At 35.5% G+C, this 26,528-nt stretch overlaps 1 protein-coding gene across 1 annotated transcript; it reads right to left on the reverse strand.

Moving 5' to 3' along the window:
- Positions 1 to 191: 191 nt before the first annotated feature.
- Positions 192 to 25,009, reverse strand: LOC149085161 (beta-1,3-galactosyltransferase 5-like). The gene is made up of 2 exons (XM_089233927.1): positions 24,737 to 25,009; positions 192 to 2,043 (listed from the first exon to the last, which is right to left on the reverse strand). The coding sequence occupies exons 1-2, from the start codon at positions 24,748 to 24,750 to the stop codon at positions 846 to 848; spliced, it is 1,212 nt and encodes a 403-aa protein (XP_089090053.1). The 5' UTR covers positions 24,751 to 25,009; the 3' UTR covers positions 192 to 845.
- Positions 25,010 to 26,528: the final 1,519 nt, after the last annotated feature.

The following is a 26,528-nucleotide window of genomic DNA, read 5'->3' on the forward strand; positions in this document are numbered from 1 at the left end:
ACCCTCTCTCATGTTACATAGTGGCCTAGTGCACTCACCTGGATTGTGAAAAAGGATGGTGGTTTGATTCCCTGCAGCAGCAGTCAAATTGTATTTCCTGAATTCCTTTTGGCATTAGCCAGTTGCTTAAACTACTTGTATGAATAGTGAAGAGTGGCATATCGCTTCACTGTTCTGTTAATTGTAATTTTTTCAGTTTAAAGAAATATAGAACATTCACACACACACAAGGATTAACAACTTTGATAAATATAAAGGGTGTCCTGTAAGTGCTAATGCAGCTTTATCTCATCAACCATCCATCGTAGAAGTCTAGTTTCGATTTTGCAAAAATGGGAGAAAAGTTGGGAAAAGACAGCATAAATGAGGGAAAGGAAGGTTGTCCATTAGTTTTTCCGTTCTTTCCCTCATTTTCTCGAGTTTGAATATCTTAGCGAATATTACACTTAAAAGTATGGAATTTTTTCGGTTGGTCTCTGGAGACAGGGCCGCAGCAAGGGGGGCAGGCGGATCTGGTGCCCCGCGCGCTGAACCAGAAGGGGGTACTGAATTCACTTTTTCTGCTTCTTCTACATTACAAGGGGCGCCAAAATGCCGGCTTTCCCCAGGTGACAAAATATCTAGTTGCGGCCCTGTCTGGAGATACAGAGAAGCAACTTCCTAATTGAAAGTTAGAGGACACGGAGACTGTACAAAAATTTAGATTTATTTTGTCACACTGTACTTTCATGCTCAAAACTGGTACAGGGTGACAATAGGTGAAATGAAAAAAAGTCAGATTTATGGTAATATAAATATAGTATTTATTGTTTATGTGTATTTTTGAAGACCACCAATGGATATATTTATCTGCGACAAGTGAAGTTGCGTCTTTTAAGCCACATCCAGTGTCTATATATATCAGGTGGTGTATGTCCATGACTGCTCAATGTATTTTGATAGCTGCATGGCTGTAAGTCCCTTGCTGTATTGAACATTCCAGCTTCATTCACTCTTTTCACTCCACTTATTTCTGCTATAAAACCTGTTAAATAAACATCTTCTAAATGAAACATCTTTGTTCTTTTGCTTGCATTAAATAGTACTTTGACAGCATCACCAGTCATCAAATATGATGGTCCAAAAACAAAATCAGGATAGGTATCAAAAGGATAATTTTCATATGATGTATACCATTTATTCTTTCTATTTCTCACTGGGGGCCATTTGTGAGCAAGTTCTCCCAGTATTGTCATGGTCATGTTTCTTTGAATTGAAATGTTAATGAATTTTTCACTGTTTATAAACATATCGTCATCCACTTTTAATACGTATTTTGCTAGAGGGCAATATTGGCTGACCCATTTAAGCATTGATATACTTTTTATACTTAAATTAGCATACACATCCATGAAATTCCCCTGGATAATATCATGGAACTGCATATCCTCAGCCGCTACTCGTGTGCGGTACTTATCTTTGACAGGAATTCCTATGAAAAATACCAATTTTGCACCTTTTTTTCTGGCATGATCCCCCCATGTCTCTCTGATGGCAGTTCGATAGGCAGTATGTGAAGCTGTGCTTATAACAGAGATTAGCAAAGAAAATGGTTTTTCTTGACTAAAACAGATGTCTGGATGATTCAAAATGAATGATATTTTTAAATATTTTGTGACATTTTGTGACAGTATCCATCTTTCAAAAGTGTCATGAAAATTTTTTGGGATTATTGAAAGACTGCTGTTCTCATCAGTTGTGCTTTCATGAAATGAAATATTTTCTCTGTTTCTGAATGTCTCATTTTCTTCTGAAACTGGTTCTTCTTTCATAAGATACCGTATTTTTATGCTTGATGTCCATTGTGATATTATTTTAATAACTGAAAAGTGTTTGTTTCTGCTGTTGTGTGATGACCAAGGCTCCAAAATTACCCCTTGTATCAATAAAGCTTTCAGATAGAATAGGCTCAAAAATACTAGAAGCACTATTACCACACTTGTAAAGAAAAATCTCTTCAGACTTAGATGACACAATCTTCTCATATAAAGGTGACGCCAAACCCTATATAATAAAAATCAGTCAATTAATCACATTGTAATAGACATATTTGAATCATTCAAAAATATTATTTCAACTGAGGGCACCATAAAAATTGATTCACAATAACATAAATTCAAAGTCTGTGGTTTTCCATGACTATGATAGCCAGAAACAGCCAGAAGAAAAAGAAAAGAAGATTCTAAAAGTTTAAAAAATAATAACAGTAACTCTTGTTTGGCACAATATACGTGGGGCATGGGCATCTGAAGTGTTTTAGACTGCTGGTTGCAGAACTTGAAGAAAATCCTGATTTGTGAATCAATTCTGGGTGTGCTCGATCCTGTTCTATAAAATAAGCACCCACAGTATCCTAGGCTCTGATGCCACTGTGCAGAAGTTAAGAAACAAATATTGATATTCAATAACAAATCTTTTCAAAAAGGTTTCAATACAAAATGTTTCTCTCTCTTCCTTGAAACAGCCACAGGCTATGATCTAGTTGTGACTGGGAGGAGGGATGACATGTACCGAATACAAAGTAAATGCTTAAGGCATTAAAAAAATATTGTTTGCATATACAGTCAGACCCTGATATAACAAACTCTGATTTAACAAATTCCTTGAATAACTAGTTTTTTTAGAAGTTTCTATGTATATATTTATGTTGATACATATCTCAAACCTGATGCTACAATTTTCCTTGATTTAATGAATAAAAATGTTAGTTTTATATATATAGTTTGCTACATAAGGGTTAGACTATACGTTGGATATAAATTCTTGCGATTTCAATATATTTTAGTCTTCCTACTTTAATTAATACAAAATTTACTTACATCACTAATTGTAATTTGATTTCGTGTGTGCTCCGGATTGTAAATAACATGGGTTTTTTTTTTACACGGGATTTTATAAATACAAGTTTTTATGGAAATCCGCATAAGCCCAAAAAATCACCTCTCCCATGCTTGAATGTTAAAGCATTTCTGACGAGATTGTTCATACTGATCCATTCTTTTTTTTCCTAATTAGAATAGAAAAGAATTCTAAGTTCTTCACCAAATTACTTGCATTTTTTTTCTAGTATATAATTATTACTTAAGGTTCTTAAAACTTTTTGAAGTTTTTGAAACAAACAATATAGATTGATTTCAATATAGTATTGGTTTACAAAAATATTGCATTAACGCTTTATATACTGAGGGTACATTAAAGTACCACACTGTTTTTATTATGTATAGTAACTAACTGTTTGAAAAACATTTTTTTTGTCTTAAATTAGAACTAAAATGACCAACTAAATTATTCACATGGTAATTATTTGTTATTATTAAAATGATAATTATTATCATCATCATTTTTATTTATTATAGTTTTCTTATTTTTCCTAATGTGGTAGACAAAAGCAGGGCTCCAACTTGTTCTACTTTTTAGCAAAATGTCCTCCTTTTGTTCAACTTTCTAGTTTTTCTCCTACTTTTTTACCAAATCTTAGCAACAAAATTTGTGTAATGGTTTTTAATTGAGGAGAGAATCATCGATATATTGCCAAATAATACAAATGTAGTAGATTGCAGCTAATGATTCTATCAAAACATAAATTGTATCATTTTTCAGGTTATTTGGGGTTGTATGTCAACCATTTTGTTTATTATTCTTTCTTTTGCTTAGTTTTAGGATTCAAAAAGTAGAGTAGTCATTGAAAACTTCTATCTGGATGGAAAAAAAATATTTTCATTTACTATTTCATGGTCTTTTTTTTTTTTTTTTTTTTGGACTACTCATTGTGCAGTGACTAACAGTCATCATTCAAAATTATGGTGCACATTTTGTTTATATGTGAACAACAGCTTGCCTAACGAAGCAGTTGGATATTAGGCATATTCTAGGTTTTGTGATTCCGATGCTACCCAATAGCATTCAATTGTCTTCAGTGTTTTTAGGACATGCAGAGCCATAAACAATGTTTACAAAGCTCTGCAAATAGCTATAAATGAAAATGCTTCATTTGTTAAAATTGATGACATTGGCATTGAACAGTAAATTGTAAACAAATCCCTTTAACAGGAGTAGTGTTGCTGAGGGTATCGTCCGAAGGGATTGGAAACTTGCTAATGTTGTTCCAATATTTGAAAAGGGTAGTAGAGAAGCTGTATCCAATTATCGTCCAGTGAGTTTGACGAGCTCCCTCTCAAAAATTTTGGAAATTATTATCAAAAGGCAGTTTGTGAAGTGGATAGATGAGAATAATGTATTGTCGGATAATCAGCATGGGTTCAGGAAGGGGAAGTCATGTGTAACTAATCTCCTTTGCTTCTATGATCACATGACAAAGGCTTTGGGTAAGAGCAAAAATGTATATGTTGTTTACCTTGCTTTCCAGAAGGCATTCGATCGGGTCCAACATGGTAAACTCTTGAAGTGTTTACACGAGATTGGAATTGGGGGCAACTTGCTAAATTGGATAGAATCGTGGTTAAGAGATAGGTCGCAACGAGTTATGGTGAACGGGGAATTCTCTGGTTGGACAAGCGTCACAAGTGGAGTTCCTCAAGGAAGTGTTCTTGGCCCCATACTTTTTTCACTTTTTATCGATAAACTCGATCAGGGTATCGATGGGATAACTAGCAAATTCGCAGATGATGTGAAGCTAATGGGGGTAATCGGGAATCAAAGCGATAGGGAGTCGCTCCAGACCAACTTAAACAGGATTGCAGCATGGGCAAATGAATGGAGCATGACGTTTAGCGTTGATAAGTGCATGGTAGCTCATTTTGGTTCAAGCAACCCACAGTTCTCTTACGAGTTGAATGGTGTCACTATCCCGGATGAAACTAGGGTCACCGATTTGGGAATTCTCATTGACGAGCGGCTTAGGTTTTCTAAACATTGTTCAGCGGTGATCAAAAAAGCGAATAGAATGCTTGGTCTCATTTTCAAGAAGGTCTCTTTGCGTTCTCCTAAAGTCATTCTTCCGCTTTTTCGTGGTTTAGTTCGTCCTGGACTGGAGTATGCTGTAAGGTTTTGGAGACCATACCTACAGAGGGACATAGACTTGGTTGAAGGGGTGCAGAGAAGAGCTACACGTGTCCTTATTGGAACACGGGGCTTGAGTTATGAAGAGAGACTTCATTTTTTGAATATGTTTACATTGGATGAACGCAGATGTCGAGATATGATCGAAGTGTTCAAAATTTTCAATGAGACCATGAACTTTTAGTACACCGCCAATCGACTGCTTTTACAAGGGGACACCAGTATCGATTGGTAAGGGACAATGCAAGGTTATGGTGTCGCGGGGGGGGGGGAATTTTTCTCTAATAGGGTTGTCAATAAATGGAATAGCTTACCCCCGGAGGTAGTAAATTGTAACACAATTGACACGTTTAAAAAGAAGTATGATAAACATGTTGGGGTAAATCGAGAAGCTATTCATACTTAGAATAAGACAACCATAAGTATTCTTTATGGGCATTGTATAATATTTTATCATGTGTATATATTGTTTATAATGTTTCTAATTACATTTTTAATTGGGTTACTTTATTTTTGAAATATATGACATCCATATTTGTTATGGGCATCTTTTTCTCAGCCACCTCGCTGGGCATTTTGCCTGTTGTGGTGTTGTATTTGTATTTAAAAAAAGGATAGACGTAGCATTGGACCGTGTAATTTACACATTTTGCACCATGCTTTTTTTGGGAGTAGTCTCGAAGGAGCATAATTCTTAAAAAACCCAATTCATAACAGACATGTATTTCATCTTACATGTCTTTCTCATCCAAACATATCTTCATAATTTACTGTGCATGCAGAAATAAAGTTGACTGACTGGACTTTGGAAGACTCCAAAAAAAAGTAATATATTAGGAGAGACAGGATAGGGTTATCTGTGGTTGCTAGTACACTGTGTTGGCCAAAAGTTTTTTTTAGTTACCAAGTCATTTATGTCTTTTTTGCTTTGACTAGAGTCAATCTTATAGAATACTGAAATATTGCTATGATTTTTTTTTAAATTTTTTAAAAATAAAAAATTTTTGAGGAATTTTTTTTATGCTATGTTTATTTTGTCTGGGGGGTAACCGTCTTATTTTTTCTAATTTTCTGAGTGGGAGAACTGCAAAAGGTTAAATATAATACTGTGTAGTTATATAAAAATGTATTATATGTTAGCTCTTGTTAATTCTGATTGTGAATAATTCTTCAATGACAATGAGGAATAGAAATAGAATATCTATCAATTTAATGCGTCGCATGTGAATTGCTATTTTACTGTCTTTCATACAATATCATTCAAATTAGTTGGTTAGTTTGCACAGCCATTATAATGGCATTGTAAAAAATATTTAATCAGGGCCTATTCTGGACATTTTTCAAGTGTAAGCGATTGATATTTTGGTGAGAAAAATCATCCCTCCCCTTCAGTTAGCACCCTAAAAAATTGTTCCGTTCAGTTGGCACCTTTTGCGACCTTATGGTTTGCAGGATTCAAGATCCCGCTCTCGGTCAATAGTTTTTTCAAATATTTTAATCTTTTTCCTAATAAAAAAGTTTGAAATATACAGGGTGGGCCACAAAAGTCCATGGCATTTATAAACAATTACTGTGATATGAAATCAACAAATCGAGACAACAGGGGTTGCTCTAGGGCTGTACAAACCATATGAGGAGTGACAAATCAAAAATTAGAAAAAAGAATAATTTCAGTAAAAACATTTTATAAAAAAAAAGTTGTAAAATTCAAACTGAATGCATTAGATGGAATAATGGAATAATTTGCAGAGAAAACTTGTACTTTTTGATGCATACTCATGAAGTATTCACAAGGTCGTTGGCAGAAATTTATTTCGGAAGGGGACGACTAGTACACTGGGAGGGGGGAACAAAAGTGATAGAACAACAAATTTAATCATTGTTTTTCAGTCATTTTCTAACATTTCGGGGGTCAGCAAGACCCCCCTGGTCCCTCCTCCTCTCACTGCAGCCTTGCATAAACAAATTTCTTGAATCATTTTACTGATGCAGCTTAAACACAGAAAAAGTGTTTTGCATGGGTGAAAATTTCATTTCCAGCTACCCTAACTGCATAATACAGTACGCAAACAGCTGCTGTGGTGGTTGAGTGGTCATAGTGACAGACTTGCATTGCAAGGTCCTGGGTTTGAACCCCACTGGCACTACAGTGGTGGTCGGTTGAAGTTGGTTTTCTGTGGTTCCCAACTTTGAAGCGTGAATGTGAGCCGATCTCCACTTTAAAAAATCTCTCCACAGAGAGCAACAGGCCTACAAACAGTACAAATGTTCAATATTTCACTTCACTTCTGACACATGGATGGCAGCACTGTAAAAATCAGACATGACACTAGATACGTACGTAGACTGTTAGGTACACACACACTTCCAGCACAACTCACTAAGTAGTAAATTTTCTATGATTTAGACCTTAATTGTGCTTGGTTTGGATGAAAAAAGCACTCAAACAGTAGGCGGCAGTGTCAGCAATGGTGAGCTTTGATCTGAGTTAGAGCCCCTTCATATACATTTATATTCGTCCATGTATGGTCCCATTCAGTGCACACAAGCTCTAAGGAAAGATTGAGATTGTTGCCTTTGTAGTCTAGTGGTCTAGGGCACTCATCCGGCAAGTGAGAGGGCAATTAGTGATGACAACCTGGATAACAATGTCGAGAGGTCAACATTATAATGAAAATTTTTTTGTAAATTTAACTTTTGTAATGCAAAAATTTAATTTATATCAAAAATGAATTTTAAAAATATGATACTCATCAGACCTGATTTTCAAAAATGTTTGTTACTTGCATGGGTGAATTTTAATTTTAAACAAAGTAATCAATGTCGGTTAAAAATGGATTAAATCCAAACAAAAATTTGCCAGACTTGGATTTTCAATCACTTTTTTTTCAGTGTCTTGCAACGTGACAAAATATTGTTGATAAAGCAGGACAGAGTTCAGCATTTTGTAGCCCGATGCAAAAAACTTCTGTGATTTTTTGAAAAAATCTGAATGTTCGTGTATTAATAAAGGGATATGTGTGTGTGTGAGTCACATTATCTAGTGACAATCTATTATTTTTTACATCAATGCCTAATGAAATAAGTTGGGAGTTGTTGTATGAGGTGCATTATGAAAATGTGTCAAAATGAGATCTCTAAGAATGGTAATATAATGTACCACATCACCCTGGAATGTATGAAACTTGTAGGAACAGAGCATAACAGACTTCCAAATATTTCTCTGGTTTCACCAATTCCTCAGACTTGAATCCGATCGAGCACAATTAGACTCTAATTGATCATCACGTTCTCTCTATGGATTTTTCAGTCTGCATGATTCATAGATTTGCATGACTATTAAATCACAAGTTTCCAGCATGTTATTATTTCCCTTTTGAATAATATCTTGTTGCTGCCCGGGCTGAATATAACCATTTTTCTGAATATCAGCTCATGCGCGAAGATAGACTTAAAGGTCTGGGAAGGGGGGAGGAAAAACATCTATGATGACGAAAGTATATATATTACTGTCAAAGCCAGAAGTGCGGCCAATTCGCTAAGTGGACGGCCCCATCGCGAATCGGCCAAGAGTTTTTTTGGCCAGAGCTTGAATTACAGAAATGATTTAGACTGGTCGCCAATTTGGCGAAGTGACCAGAGATCCCTGGCCAAAGCTTGATGTGCTGATGTAAGACTACCTAGTAAGAGCTAAATCCATTTTTTTAAATCACAATCGTGTGATGCACATGTCTGTATACAGGCTGTCCGAAATTGTTTGCACAGCAGATATCTCTCTAACCATTGACTTTCGAAACATATTTTCAATTACAAAAAGTTTTTAATTGATATGCAGTTACTTAAAAGCTCAAAATTTTTGTTGCCCCATCTCTCCTGATGCCAAGAAAAAAAAATTCTATGTTTCTAAATGCAATATTCTCTGAGATATTTGAATTCGAAAAACAAAAAAATTTGATAGTGGGGTACAGCATTAAATGCAGGTAAACTGTTTTCTCACATTTAGAGTTTTTCCCAAATTTCCTCCATGTTTCTTATTGCATTTAGAAACATGGAATATTTTTTGTTGGCCTCAGAAGAGACAGGGCAACAACTTTCTGATTTGGTTTTTGAGCACACAGGAACTGTATAAAAAGTTAGTTTCTTCATTTTTTCATGTATACAACCCCTCAAACAAATTTTGAGGTTTTAAGTAACTGCACATCATTTGAAAACTTTTTGTAAGTGAAAGTATGTTTCGAAAGTCAATGGTTAGAGATATCCGCTGTGCAAACAATTTGGGACAGCCTGTATAGCAGCTGTATTGGATTAACTCCATGTGATGATAGAAAAAAAAAAGTGAAATTTGAGAGGAAAAAAACTATAAAAATAATTATATACGAACATTTACACTGGTGAAATAAATTAAGAGAATTTGCATATTTTATCGAATTTCATGAACTGAACTGAATATAAAACCACTGCTTCTAGACAAAAATGCAAATCTTGTACGTCAAATACGTAAGCGTACACGTGTGTGTAGGCGGAGCCAGTACAGAAACAGGCTTTATAAGCGCGCGTAAGTTAAGACTCATTTCGTTCGCTAGCATACCTCGGCGAATTTCTTGGTGTTATTTTGCAGCAATCGGTTAATTTCAAATTGTAACAGTAAAAATGAGTAACCACCAACGTTTAGATGATGGAATGAGGTGGCGAATCTCAAATCCAGATTTGTAGAGAGTTCAATTTAACGCCCAGCGTCGTGTGTAACTTATGGAAACAGTTCCAGGATACCGGATCCATCGAGAGAAAGCCTGGGCAAGGTCGTCCAAGAGCCACGACGGCCAGAGAAGATCACCATTTGTCGATTATAGCGAGGCGTAACAAGTGTGCTACAGCTTCTCAGCTCTCTCGTGACTTGTATGCATGGGCGGAGATACGGGAGGGCTAGGAGGGGCATTGCCCCCCCCCCCAGCGTCAAAGGTGGAGTCGACTGATCTAATGTATATATGAGCTGACATAATCATCATCGTGCCCCCCCCCCAGACTTCCAAGTCAATTCCCGCCTATGCTTGTATGCAGCCACAGGAACCCGTGTATCAAGGGTGACTGTTTCCAAAAGACTTCATGAGAGAGGGTTGTTTGCAAGAAGACCTGCTGTTTGCGTCCCGCTCACTTCTACGGACAGGAGAATCCGTTTATCATGGTGCATAGAGACTGGAGTATGGATCAATGGGCGACCGTTCTCTTCACTGATGAGTCCCGGTTCAGCCTAAGCACCTATTCTCGCCGTACGTTCATATGGAGAGAACCAGGGACCGCTACCTAACCTCCAATGTCCGCGAAATCGACCATTATGGCGGAGGTGGTTTAATGGTCTGGGCAAGCATCGCGTTGGATGGCCGCACACCTCTCCATGTCTTTGAAAGAGGCACTGTGACTGGTGTGAGGTATAAGGATGAGGTCTTGTAGCCCTATGTTCGCCTTTTCAGGGGTGCAGTTAGCCCTGAGTTCATTTTAATGGACGATAACGCGAGGCCACATAGAGCTCTTCTGCTCGACGATTTTCTAGAGAGTGAGGATATTCGCTGGATTGGCCAGCCAGATCTCCAGACCTTAACCCTATAGAGCATGTCTGGGGAGGGCAATTGCAACTCGCAACCCCCCTCCGGAACCATCCAGGGAATGAAAACAACGTTGCTGAACGAGTGGGACCAATTGCCACAGGAAATGGCAATGGAAAACCTCTACATTGAACGGTTGATGAGATAAAGGCTGAATTGTTTTTTCATGACACCCTGTATATTAGGTCAACCGCACAAAGCATTGATGTTAGTTGGAGCGAATACTAGTTTGTACTAGGCAATGCCCTTCTCCTCCCGTATATCGGCCTATGTACAAGCTGGTGACATTAGTGTGAATCGACTATGGTTTAGGCATTTTAAATGTTAGCCAATAAATGTCATAATTATTAATATATTTATAGGTTAGAATTTTTTTGTGTATCTCGGATCTTCAACGTTTCTCGATTCACGAGCACTGCCCATGCCCTGCATCATACGTAGAGCACCCCGTACGACAACTTTTACCGTCTTATGCCTGAGATCTATTCATATTGTAATTTTTGAATGCAATTTTTAGTGTTTAATTGAAGCGTTGAGCACGAAATTGCACACGAGCGCTTCAAGAAGCGCCATGGTGTTAGGGAGCAACAGGTTGAAGATGGATATTGTACCCGAATGATCGTACCCACATAGATCGTTTTATACTGGTGGTTCTCAAACTTTTGTCACTCCCTTCCTTGTCCTAATCGACATTTATTCCCGGCTCCGCAGAATTGTCTGATAAAAACCACCGAATAGGAATGTCTCAGTATATCCAGCTCGTCGCGATGCCTCAGACAAATAAGAGTCGACATCCTGTAGGCCTATATTTTTCTTAAGAGGCCCAAAAAATTCTTTGGTTTCCACTCCTTCCCCCCTCCGAGCCAGGTTAGGTTTCACACTTATAAATTACGACCCAGTTTTTCCCTCTGTGGTGATATAGGGTTACCAGATTCGGAAGCTCCGAAATGAGGTCGCACGTCCATGCCCGCTTGATAACGACTCACTTACCTCTGTTTACAACAGATGGCGCCACTATACTTAAAATTTTCTATATTCAAATAGAATTGTTATTTACATTTTTTGCAGCCTTTTGACCATCAGACCCACCTTATAATTGCATTAATGATATAATGTGTGTATTGATCTCTTATGTGCCTGAAAAATGTGAATGAATTTTCATGTTCTCCGCCTAATCAATCTTCAGTTTAAGCAAATGTTGAGATATATCATTAGTCATAAAAATAAGACATAAATATTCAAATTATTAGTTAATTAGCAAAATTTCACGCTATGTGAAAATAGTAACTACAGTTCAGCAAACTATGGCAAGGGTGGCCACTTCTCACTGTTCAAGGATCAGCTGCAGCATCGCGAGCGGAACCAAAGACAACACACCGGTGTAAGAGCCGCACCATTGAAATTACTCAGAAAACTCGCAGATTTGTTTCTGCCGCAAGTAATATGGTGAAAACGTGCTATTTAGTCATTGAAATTTTACTCTGGGTTCCACTTTTCATAAACTGATACATATTTGTTATTTTTTGGTTTCCAGCTAGTAGATGCAGTGCATCAAAAATTGTTGTTTCTTTTGCAAATCAGTCCATTCAATTACACAGTTTAAATTTTACAAACAAAAATTTTCACTTAATTATTCTACAATTACTTTATTCCCTTACTCCTGATTTAGGAATCAGTGGGGCCTCACGGAATCGAATACACGCTCAAAGAATTGATTCGCGTACTGGTAGACTTCGAAAGGAGTTTTATTATTGAGATGGAAAGCGTGCCAGAACTGTGAATAATAGTATTGACTATCATGAGTAAATCAGAGATGGTACCGAGATAAAATAGACTGGCTTCGCATGAACCACAGGCAGACTATGTAGACGCGAAAGGATGTGCACACGCACCATCACCACCTGTGCTCCTGTATGCCCATGAGATTATACGGAACCAGATGTGCGATACATGTATTCTTATTACTTGAGTTACTTTCTTAGAACAGAATATCGATATTGTGGTTTGAAAAGGGAGAATCAGCTTCAATGTAGAATGACACCAACCTGCCATGTTGAAATTTAAAGATGACTGCTTCACCGTTTTCGACACAAACAATTATCGTCTGGTCACCTTGACTCTAAGGTTTTTTGAATAGACGTCATAATCAGCATCACTTTGAGGGACAGGCACAGGATGATCCCCATAGAAATCAATGTTAAAATTGCCGATTTTAAAGCGTAGAAATGCGGAAATTTAGTGGAGTTTTCCGCCACATCTGTAATTTTATAAATTCAATTGAATTCTTGATTTTCGAAATATTGAGTTCGCTTAGAGATACGAAGTCTAGAAAACTGAAACTTTAATTACATTAAAGAAATTCCGCAGCTTTAATCAAGCATTTTTTGAAGCAAAAACAGACAGCAAACTGAGCAAACAGGAAATGTGAAATAATTTTCATAACTTGATTATTTGAAATTTATAAATTGTAAATATAAATATTTTATAAATTGAAATTTCATAACTTGAACATCAAAAAAAAATTTTGAATTTCTAGTGCCCATCAAGAAGAAGAAAAAACGATTCATTTCTACATTTCTTTAATTTAGATTGGTGTCTTTCATGAGTAGCGCGGGAAGGCGCCATATTGGTTACCTTGTATGTCCCTCAAGAAAGGGAAATATCACGTGATCCAAAAAGCCTCATTGATATTATAAAATGAATTTTCAAATGAAAGTAAAATTAATATTGTACATGTAAATTTCACACAGAAGTATGCGTGGAAATTTTAATTAAGTTGATATTTAAAAGAAAATAAATTATTCATTTGATTATATTTTATTAAGCGAAGTATGGATAAAAATGATGAAATATATTTATACCAAATACTTGTTATTATGTTCAGTTTGTGTGACAGGAACTAAAAATAAATACGGAGGTGTAATAGCCTGCATAAAAAATACTCGTTGCACAAAAACTCGATTTACATATGACTACAGCAGAAATAACTTGTGTATAGTATTGATTTATAGAGCACATGATTATCAACCAATGTAATTTGTAACTGAATTTAAATGAATTATCAACACCATAAAATATTAAAATGTCATTTGTACCGATGATTTCAATATTAATATCTTGAACAGGGCCGCAACTAGGGGGGGGGCAGGTGGGTCTCGTGCCCCGGGCGCTGGTGCTCAAATTTCATTCTGAAACCTCTCCTTCAACGTTACAAGGGGGCGTCAAAATGGGTGCTTGCCCTGGGTGACCAAGCATCTACTTGCGGCCCTGATCTTGAAGGTGAATTACGAAACGGACGAATTAACATTCATGTTGACGAAAAAGGGATTTTTGTCTTATATTGATACACCTACTCGATCAACATCGTGCATTGATATACAGGGTGTTGCCTTGAAATGGCGACAAACTCAAAGGGGTGATATTAGGCATCAAGAGGAACAAAAATTGCCATAGAACACGGTTCGCAAACCACGTTTAGTCGGTGAAAATCGCAAAAATACTTATGAAGGGTGCGACGTCGAGTGTAACTAAAAGGCCAATAATAAGTAAAAAAAACATTTATTTGACAGTATGATTACAACACAGCCTGTGGTGTACAAAATAAAGGACAATAATGAGTACAAAAAAGTAATTCAAGTACAAAAACCATTTAATTGACAGCATGATTACAATACAGCTTGTGCAGCACAATTTAATGTCAGAAAGTAGACGAAGAGAAATGATTACAGCAGTTGCTCGTCGTTGCCACCGCGAAGGTCATTGCACAGCCGACAGCGACGGAGTAACGATTGTTAGACGCGTTCAAAGATACCGGGTGTGCTGGCGATGTCTGCCCTTCATAAGTATTTTTTGTGATTTTAACTGACTAAACGGGGTTTGCGATATCATGTTCTATGTCAATTTTTGTTCCTTTTGATGTCTAATAGCACCCCTCTGAGTTTGTCACCACTTCAAGGCAACGCCCTGTATAAGAAATGCCAAATCAAACTGTCAGTACGAAACTGCAATCGCCAAACTTCAAATAACTGATTATTGGCCATCAAGTTCAAATGATTATAATGCTGAAAAAATCAAATAGAAAATCTGGAACTGTTGAACAGAACAGCATACATAGAATTAATTACATAAAGTTTGAGACCTGCATGAAAAATTATCGAGTAAATTGAAAATGTTTTATACGAAATATTTATGGATATCATCTACAAGCATCGTTGTTTTTGGATGAGAAGTGTTAAATATTAAAAAAAAACGGAAAGAAAAAGGAATGGGTAACGGATGAGTTAAAAAAAAAAACAACTTGATATTAAAGTGGAAATTATATAAAAAGTTCAAACGAAACGTGTATAATGAGGAGGCCAAGCTGAAGTACAGAAATTCTGAAAAGATGGCTGAAAAAAAAGATTAGGTGTACTAAAGAGGAATATTTTTACAATAAATTTAATGCTTATGGAAATAATACAAAAAAGCAATGGCAAATCATTAATAACCTAATAAATAAAAATCACAGAATAATAAAGATGCCCACGACGAGAGAAAGAATCTCGGCATTGTGTGTGTGGGTGTGTTAGAAAAAAATGAACGATTATTTTATCAATGAAGCCAAAAGTAATTCAGATGAGACAAATATTGATTAATAATCATAGCCCAATACATCTGTCATATAACCAAATTGACTCTCCAATAGAAGAAAAATATGTAAAATATATCATTATGAAATGAAATAATAAAGTGATTGGATTCGGTGGAATTAATGTCAGAACGTTGAAAATTGTTTGTAAACACCCCATCTGCGGTTTATATCACATATAATTAATACTTCAGTTACTGAAGGTACTTCCATATTGAAAAACTTAAGTAGTCCATTGTTAGAAACTGTTCATGAACCACTGTTCATGAAACTGGAAATATTAATAATTATCGCCCATTATCCATACTTCGAATTATGTCCAAAGTTATAGAACAAGTTATGAAAATGAAAATTATAAATTTCCTCTACTCCAATTCTTATTTTTCACAAAACCAATTTGGATTTCTTGAAAAAAATACAGAAATGGCAGTTCTAAAACTCACTGAATACAAGAATGTCAACAACAATAAAAAAACGTTGTTATTTTTTGGATTTACGTAAAGCTTTTGAAAGCGTTGACCATAAAATACGTCTTGACAAAATTTATGAGGTTGGTATAAGAAGAAAAATGCACGACTGGTTTAAAAGTTATTTAACAAACAGAAAACAGGCAATTAAAAATGAAACAGGATCTCTTAAAAAAAAGGAAATAGTAAGTTGTGTGCTCCACAAGGATCGGTACTCAGAGCGATATTCTTTTTGAGTTATGCAAATGATATGCAACATTTACAAATGAATGGAAATATAAGTTATGTGCAGATGATACAGTGCTTTTTATTTCGGATAATGATCATCTAAACCTCAAATATAAAGCTGAAAATGATATAACTTCATAATGGTTAAAATAAATTGACTCTTAATCTCTCTGAATAAAACTAAATTTACGCATTTCCAATTATATAATAACAGAAATATAGAACCAATAACAATACAATATTATGTAGGACATTGCTACGTAATAATTGTAACTGCACCGAAGTAACTGAATCCGAAGAAATAAATTATCTAGGAATCGTTTTCACACACAAATAAAAACCTCAAGTAATGGAAGTCTCAAGCTGCGATAATAAGTAATGAACTAAAATACAGGATGATCAGCGAATAAGCCCTTATTTCAAAATTAAATATCTCTACAACAAAGATCAATAGAATTATGCGGTAAACGGTACGTTTATTAGCAAAACTGTAAGGATGTTGTACAGAAATTTCTAAAATTTAGTTTTTTTTTAATTTTTTAAAATTTAAAAAAAAAAAAAAACTGGAGATTTTGGGGTTCCGAAAATCCTCGTTTGTGTGAAGAGAAACCCCTGCATTCGCCTAAAGTTACTGCAAAGTATGCGCCAGAGGCATTATCGGCCCCTTCTTCGTGCGAGAAACGATTACTACTGAACGTTACGTTATAATTTTGGAACAATTTGTCAGCACACATGGCGCATACCGCAGCCCATGCAGTAACTTTAGGCGAATGCAGTGGTTTCTCTTCACACAAATGAGGATTTTCGGAACCCCAAAATCTCCAGTTTTGTTTTGTTTTTTTAATTTTAAAAAATTAAAAAAAAAAAAGCTAAATTTTCGAAATTTCTGTACAACATTCTTACAGTTTTGCTAATAAACGTACCGTTTACCGCATAATTCTATTGATCTTTGTTGTAGAGATATTTAATTTTGAAATAAGGGCTTATTCGCTGATCACACTGTACATCAACACCAGGATTTATTGCTTGAAAAATATCATATCCCCTAAATTTTTTTCTTCGGGCGATTTATTTCGCATGGATTTTGTAAATCATACAATATGGTATATCGGAAGGGGGCGGTGATTATGACTCAAATATAAATATAATAAGTAACACTGAGAAAGTTTGAGAATATATCTGAGAAATTAATACAATTCAAGACTGTGTCGCAATGATAATAGATTTAACATAAATAGACTCTTATCTTTATAAAATGGGGTAAAAAGAAATGGGGTAAAAATGCTCATAACAAACTTTAAGAGCAATACGCGTGTACGATAAGGCAGTGTGATGAGAACATAGCTAATTACTATCGTCACTAGAAATAATAAATGTAAACAGTCTGTTAATCAGGTCTGCTGTGGAAAATTATGGCTTAAATAATGATGAGGAAATCAATTTGATACGCAATAATTTTACCTGGTCGCAGGCCGCACAAAATCACATCACGGTCAGCTGTTGACCACCCCTGAACTATGGCATTCTTAAAACGGATGCGGTTGTTTCCTTCTTCCAGAGCTGTTTTTCTGGATTGTCTTTTTTATACTATAATGGAATATAAATGAAGCTGTGGCTAGAATATAGCATCTGCCGTTATGGAGCTTTGAATGACTTTGTATTCTTCTAACTTCCTTTATCTGCCATGATTATGCCGGCATTACTCTATAAAAGTTTTATTAAAGTTATTTTATAAAACTTGAAAATGCAGCCAGTAAGCGTATCGGTTACATTCGAACACACAACAGTTTCTGGCATGCGCCAATGCGTTAAAAATTTCCCAAGAGGAATGTTTACGTAGTACCTGAACCAGTGCCGTCTTAACGCATGGGCCCACCCGGGCACGGCCCGGGGGCCTCAAGAGAAGAGGGGCCTCACAAAAATGAGATCCGGTTGAAATTTTCTAGGACTTACCAGGTAGGGCCTCCGAAAAACCACTTGGCCCGGGGGCCCCTAATACTCTTAAGACGGTCCTGACCTGAACGCATATGCACTGTTGGGCTCAAAAAGCATGTTTCTGAGAAAGTCAATTCTATGGGGGATAACTGGTAGTCAAAATTGTCTCTGTGGTGATAGGCCAGAGTTGTGCAAGTTTAGTGAATAAAATAGTAGGAGCTGCCATCTGCCTTTCAAGATTATAGGTTAAAAACTTAATCTCTTCAAATTTTTACATCTACTACTACTACTGAACCAGACATGCACCTCGTCCATATTCCTCTGCGGAACTTCTAACGAATTGGTACATGTTGTAATGTGTGTTTATGTGTAGTGAATCTGACGTGAAGTTTGTTTCTGTGTAATGCTTGACGTGTGTAGTGCTTCCATCTTCCATCAAGTTTTCTAACTATGAGTGAAGTGTAATGATTGTATTGTTGTAGGCCTATTGCTCTCTGTGGCAAGACTTTTTAACGGGGAGATTCATCGTTCACTGTTACCCAAACATAAAAACTGCTTAAAATCTTGAAATATTAATTTTTTTTAATGAAATTTAAACTGCAGATAGTACTGTATTACGAAGGTTTTTCAGAGCTGACTGATGCAAAGATGAATTTAGAAAAGAAAGAAAATTCAACCCCCCACAGGGAATCGAACCCCTTCTCGTTGCCGGGTCGTCGGCTGCTCGAGCACACACGGCAATTTAAGGCATGGGTCCGAGCACCCCTAGAATTGATGCAGAAATAAAAATTTCCTGCATAAAACTAAAAACGAGCACCCACAGGTTCGAAACATTTCCAACACCGTTGCTTGCAACTAAATGTTAAACTAATGAAAAATGAATGAAAAACTCCTAATTGAATGAACAGGTGGAGTTATAGCATACATTGGTAAAACTAGATATTGGAGTAGTTTATGAATAAAAAGCGAACCTCGTTTACAGGATAAAACTATCAGATTTTTATTACATTTTCCCTACCTTATTGCAAACAAACCCGCTTCACACCGAAATCATTTTCATTTCGACTACCACATGATGAAGTTCGCAAGAAAGGCTCACCATCGACGAATCGATTGGTAACGATGCAGTAATTAGATGAAGCTGGTAGTTATAGTGTTTAAATGGAAGATTTGATCAACGAGAGGGCAGGTCAACCATAAAAACGGAAAAAAAATAGTTATAGCAGCTGTTGGAGAATCAAACTCATCACTATCTCATCTTATACTGTAATTGTTCGAACCATTAGGATAAGGCTACAGCAGCGGAATGCACAATTACTGCTTCTATAGGGAAAGTTATCACTGGCAAGTACATACCGTCAAATTCAACATCAATGCATGGGAATTTATCATAGTAATTCATTTCTGATTGAAGACGAATTTCAAGCCTTAAATCCCGTTTCGAACCGGTGATCAGCGTAGGTGTATCTGGTAATGGTGCAGATTTCATATCCTACTTTTGCTGTCTTTCACAATAAGGTTCCAGTTTTTCTGGTCACACGATCCGATGACCGAGAGTTACGATTTGATTTGAAAGCAGAGTCTTCTTGTGGTATTCAATCGTCCAGTAGTACCCAAGCGCGGATCCAGAGGCGAGGGGCGAATAATATAAAGAGAATTTGTCTGTCCCGCAAAATACGGGATGATCCAATGCACCTACATAATAAGTCGCTTTTCTAACACATCATCCTGGATTCGCCTGCCTCGGCTTCATTAGCAGCTGAAGAAGATTCCTGCCTTCACTCCATTCACAGCTGAAGATCTCTGCTTCAGATTCTTTCGCACACACACACAGCTGAAGATTTCTGCCTCTTCTCATTCGCAGCTAAAATGCCTGCCCCCACTCTCTTCACAACTGAAGATGTCTGCTTCTGCTCCATTTGAATCTGAAAATACCTGCCTCCGTTTCATTCGCGGCTCAATGTACCTACCTCTGCTCCAATCGCAGCTGAAGATGTCAGCCTTGGTTCAGGCGTGAATCCGGGTGGGGGGGGGGGAAGCGACAGAAACTATCGTCTCTCCCAAGAGCTGAATAATGTGAGGAAATTTGTCTGCCCCCTTAACATACTTGACGATCCAACGAACTTACGCAATTCGCCCCTCCCAACACATCGTTCCGGATCCACTCCTTAGTACCCTAACAAATAAAATCAAATTCTATGACCCGTTTTGCAACTCATTCCCATTAGCCAGTTAAATCTTTCTCTTGCTATACACCTTTAGGATGTAATGTGAGAGCATATTCTCAGTGACTACCTTAGGATGTTGACTAACTAACCATTATAAGTATAACCCGGATTATATGCAAATGCATATGCACATATGCATTTTCATATTATGGTCTTTTTTTAGTATTAAATGCATATAAATGCATCAATCATTGAAGGTTTATTTCAACTCAATCATTTTTTTTTCATAATTTTTCAAATAAATACAAATACAACACCACAACAGGCAAAATGCCCAGCGAGGTGGCTGAGAAAAAGATGCCCATAACAAATATAGATGTCATATGTTTCAAAAATAAAGCAACCCAATTAAAAATGTAATTAGAAACATTACAAACAATATATACACATGATAAAATATTATACAATGTCCATAAAGAATACTTATGGTTGTCTTATTCTAAGTATGAATAGCTTCTCGATTTACCCCAACATGTTTTATTGCTCATGCAACATGTAAATATTGCTCATAATATTTCTATAACATCGGTTTTTATCCCAACAGGTGAGATTTAGTGAATAATTTGAGATGTTTGTAATACTGTATTTTTCAAATATCAACCCTTTTATTATAAGGCTATTTCTAGAGATATGTCAAAAGTGCTAAATTTTTTTTAGAAATAGTGTCAGAATTTTTTTTCTTTTGCTGATATTTCGTTGCTGAGCAGCTACAACAAACTAGAAATTAAAAGTATCTAAATAAAAAATATGTTGAAGTTATTTGCATGTGCAAGTATATACATAGGTGAGGATATTTTTTTTTGTGAATCACAATATGCTCCAAGAAATAGAAAATATGCATTTTAAAAACATTTGGTTTTTTTTTTTTTGCATGGTGATTTTTTAATGCATATTGTCTCATTTTCGTACATATTTCGGAATTTTTAACTTTTCAGAATTTTTTAATGCGTACTTTGGCATTCTCAAATGCATATTTTAATATTTTCAAGAACATATTTTAATATTTTCAAGAACATATTTTAATATTTTCAAGAACATATTTTAATATTTTCAAGAACATATTTTGGCAATTTCAAGTGTATATTTACATATTTCAGAACATATTTACATATTTCAGAACATATTTACATATTTCAGAACATATTTCGCCACTTTTTTAGTGCATATAATCCGGGATCAAATTATAAGCAATTAACCATTCTTATTTGCAAAAATTCCCTCAACGTTGTGACTAACAGCTTTTAGCCAAGCCTGAAATGAACAACTTAATTTTGACTTGCACGACATGGCAACAACTAAGAGCGAGCAAGGACTGATGCCCGGTTGCCCAAGGGTGACTTGAGCGAAGGTACAAGTGGTGCAGTGCATCCGGGCTGTAGGTTGTAAGGGGTGGCAGCTTAGGCTTTAGTCACACACTAAAATTTTTAATAATAAAAATTTACATGACATCAAGCTTTTGAGCCATAACTTGACGAAGATATCAAGAAAATTTGAGGGAACAGAAGTAGTAGTGTTTTGGGTCGTTCTGGCTGCGCCGCACCAAATACTGCCCCGTTTTGGCTGCACCCTCACAAAAATGGAACAGACATGGCCGGGAACCGTAATACTCGAAACAATAATGTACTCTGGGGGACAATCACAAGAAGCAAATGTGCATTTTGATGACCCCGACTTGAGTAATTTTTCTGGAATGGTCAAATGAAAGCAAATTAAAGTTCGGCTTGGAAATACATTTATTAATAAAAGTCACTTCGTATACTTCCTCTTTACAGGATAAGTGTAAGTAATGATCGCTCATCAATAAGAGCTGTAATATGGATTGAGTTATCCCGTAAAAAATAATACCCGACCAAAAACCAGGACGTATGGTCATGCAAATTTTGAGTGATGAACAACTGTGTTACTTTATACTAAAAAACATCAAGTGTATTCCATGTTCCCCCAGGCTGAAGCCGTGTCAGCCTTTCGCCAGGGTGCAGGGGTGGGGGGGGGGCATATGAGGCTTTTCATCCGGGGACAGGTAAGCTCGAGCCACCCCTGTGGTTGCCAGACCAGAAGGCACCGAATTTACTCTTTGTCTTCTTTTGAGCGCTCGTTCAACTTAAGGGGTCTCATGCCTTTTAACATCGAAGAAAACTATACTCTAGTAGAAATATTAGAAATTATTATATATAAAAATATTATTTAAACTTCGACTTATTTAAAATTTTTTACACATATTTTTGATTGTATATGCTATCCTATACCAGTAAAGCGTTTTACATATCTCTCATATACGTAATTTTTTGGCAAAGTAAAAAAAAATGCATAAAAATCAGCTTGCGCGCTTGATGAAATAGCATGACATCAATGCAAATGAATAAGAATTGATTCAAAAAATATATACAGGGTGTTCTGTAAGTGCTAGCATGGCATTTATCTCTTCAATCGTCCGTCGTAGAGATATGATTCCAGATTCCAATTTAAAAAAATGCTCATCACGCGTGCAAAAATTACCCTGTGCCAGTTTTAAGAGTGAAAATACAGTGTGTAACAAAATTAAAAAAAAATCTAAATTTTTATACAGTCCCCGTATGCTCTAACTTCCAATTAGAAAATTGTTGTTCTGTCTCTCCTGATGCAAACAAAAAAAATTTCATGTTTCTAAGTGCAATATTCACTAAGATATTCGAATTCGAAAAACGGAGGAAATTTGGGGAAGAACAGCATTAAATGCAGGTAAAACGGTTTTCCGAATTTAACGCTGTTCTTTCCCGAATTTCCTCCAATTTTTGAATTTGAATATCTCTGTGAATATTGCACTTAGAAACATGGAATATTTTTTGTTCTCATCAAGAGAGACAGGGCAACAACTTTCTAATTGGAAGTTAGAGCACACGGAGACCGTATAAAAATTCAGATTTTTTATTTTGTTACACACTGTATTTTCACTCTTAAAACTGGAACAGGATAATTTTTGAACGCCTGTTGAGCATTTTTTAAACTGGAATCATACCTCTACGAAGGACGGTTGATCAGATAAAGGCCGTACTAGCACTTACAGGACACCCCGTGTATATATGTATCGGAAACTGTTCAGGTAATGAAATGAAGCGAAAGATTTGATTGACTCAATCTTATTTGAAATTAAATTTTAAATTTAAAAAAATTGAAATTTAATTTAATTTTAAATTAAAATTTATATTAAGATAACTATTAGATTATATTAAAAAGATTTTAAAATTTCAGTTTTAAATAAAATTGATGCGTCAACGAAATTTCTATCTTTTGCTTCATTTCATGAACTGAACAGTTTCCTTTATTTTGAATCAATTTTTATTCAATTGCAGTACATTTTTATGTCATGCTATTTCATCACACACGCAAGCTGTTTTTAATGCGTTTTTTTTCAATGGAAAACTTGCAAAAAAGATTGCTCAAAACTATGTGCGAAAAATATTAAATAAATCAATGGTTATAATTAGTATTTTTAATGATATTTTAACTAGAGTATAGTTTTACACCATGTTACAAGGTATAAAATAGATGCTTCCACCTGCTGACCAAGTATCGAAACAGTGTTGCTCAATATAACTATATAGCTTTTCCCTCCCAATATATTAATTACATAATTTTTCTGACATTCTCATTGATACTTTTCTGCAAAATTACACTTACGCGCACCAGGGTTAGTCTCAATTTTACATAAATTCATATTCTTATTGGATTTTATTCTTCAAAGGGAGTGATACTTCATAGAGTGGCCTTGTTATCACGATAGTCACACACACACACAAAACATTTTTGCAACGTGAGTTATTTTCTCTTGGCTAATTACCAGTTACTGCAAATACTTGGTAATTTTCATATAAATTTAATTATGCATGCATGTGTGTGTGTGTTTCAAACATAACCCAAAAATAACTTGTAAATTAAAGGCGCCAATATTTTGCCGGATATTCAACAATGAAAATAAGTTACGTGCCTTGGGGCTTTAGTGTATAGAATTAAAGGTGACAATCATAAGTATAATTTTTCACAAAAAAAAGTTGTATTGTTTATATAATTTAAATATACTGCGTACTATATGTTTTTATTAAAACTGAAATAATTTGCATTTTGAAATCGTGCTTGCTTTCATAAGCCAGATTGTCGATTCGCAATGAGTTTTTTTCCGACCCTTTGAAGGGCCATTTTTTCTAGCAATAGAAAATTAAAATATTTTTCGAATTGAGAACGATTTAACAAAAGAAATTCATTTAGCTCATTATACAAATACAAATACAACGCCACAACAGACAAAATGCCCAACGAGGTGGCTGATAAAGATAGAATTGATTTTTTGAAAAATTAATTAAATAATTAATTATTATTTTTTAATTATTTAGATAAATTAATTTTTTGCTGCTCTAATGAGAAGTGGTAAAATAGGTTACCATGGACATTTAGAAATTGATGAATTTGGTAGGAAGTATACTTCCCACGGCCTTATAGAAAGGGTTAAATCATTTCAAAATCATGATTGCGTTTTGAAGTGTTATTCTACATTCCCTCATAGTTTTTAAAAAATTTAAAACAAATATTTTAAGAGAGAGAGAGGTTATAAATACATACTTTCGGAAAGTCATGGCTCCCTACGAAAGCACTACCAATCACAGGAAGTATCCCGAAAAGACGGCGTGATAAAAATACATAACTTCAAGACGTTTACAATGCAAATGTTCCGAAGAACTTGAAAACAATTAAAAGAAAAGGTATTGAAAGAAGAACATCAGAGGAAACCGCGTTATAACGAAACCGGAAAAATAACAGTTTTATGTCTATACATAGGAGTGGAGGAATTCTCACACTCGCGGCCAAGACCACCTCTGATGGCCATGCACACAATCTTGGTATTGTATGGCACTGAATCTTGTCTTCAGACACATTAGCTTTTTACTTTTTTCTTGCCTCGGCCGACTGACCTCTAATACTTTACGTCGCATGGCAACTAACCGCGAAAACACAATTATACTCATCAAACATTGCCTCATTCATTTGACAATGCGAGGTCGTTTCTTATGGCCATAAATTGGTTCCGAATCACAATAGGCACGCGTGAGTTTGGCAGCTGTTAATGGCTTTTACTCGCGATCCTTTACGGAACCTAACGAGCTGATTACCTTCCAATTTATGTCTATCGTATTTCATACATCCTTTTAGGTGTGAGAAATTGGCCTCATCATGTCAAATTGACATAACATTACCAATGGCATAATCCTATTTGTATTAAGCATCGCTTCTCCTATAATACCTCGCATTTTTTTTTATTTGTATATAAATGTACTGTATCAATAAATAATTAGAAAATTCCAATAGTGACATTTTCTCTCCATGTTTTATTTCCTATTGTTAGTTCATTTCAGTTGATAAACAAAATCAGTAAAATATAGTTATTCACGAGAATAGCTTCTACATGTTGTAGCAATGTAGGTCTTAATCATGATTCCTTGTTTTCAAACATTTAAAATAAATAACTAAAATACCTCATATATATTATAATCGTTTATTGATATTCTTGAAAATTTAATAAATACATTACTACCGTGAAACCTCGATATAACGATGCTCTGAGTACCAAGAAAAAATATCGTTGTAGAGAGGTTATCGTTATATCGAGAGGTACCATTTAGTCGCCACAAAATTTATGCTGTTGTTAGCATCTCTTTGGAATTCTTGTTGTCGCAACAAAAAATTCCGATTGATAAGTGGATTAATAAACTTCATAGTTGTTCCACATATTGTAAAGTAGCTTACCGCACAGCACTTTCGTGTGCTACACAAAAAAGTAGCTTCACGGCAACTTCATAAACACTTTCGGAGGGTAGATAGTGCAAAATACCGATTTTTTATTTTGTACTTTTTTTTTGAGATGAATATATTTATATTTATTTATTTTATTAGACAAAACATCACAAAAACATGCAAGACCGAAAGACAGAAAGAAAACTGCAAAAGACAAAAAAAGAAAACTACACACACACATACACAAAACAAAAACTATTTGACCCAAATACAAATACAACGCCACAACAGGTAAATGCCCAACGAAGTGGCTGAGGAGAGATATAACCCTTCCATGGATCATAAACCGTAACTCAAATGGGACAATTTTCTTGCCAACCTTCAAAGCGTGCAAAAACAATAATACTCAATAATAATTACACAATAAACGATAATACTCAAAATTCAAATTCACTCTTTTTTTAAGAATACTACTTAAATCTTTAAATGTTACCCCTCTCAGTTACTGAATTACAATGATTAGTTAATTATCAAATAAAATGAACTGTCCAATATTCGTTATTTCAAACACAATTTATTATAGCGTTTATATTATAGCAATTTATTATAGCTTAATATATTC

This window comes from Pholcus phalangioides, unplaced genomic scaffold (genome assembly GCF_987345545.1).
Source record: "Pholcus phalangioides strain wild (caught in Gottingen) unplaced genomic scaffold, Ppha-v1.0 ptg000007l_1, whole genome shotgun sequence".
In the NCBI taxonomy this organism is placed as follows: domain Eukaryota; kingdom Metazoa; phylum Arthropoda; class Arachnida; order Araneae; family Pholcidae; genus Pholcus; species Pholcus phalangioides.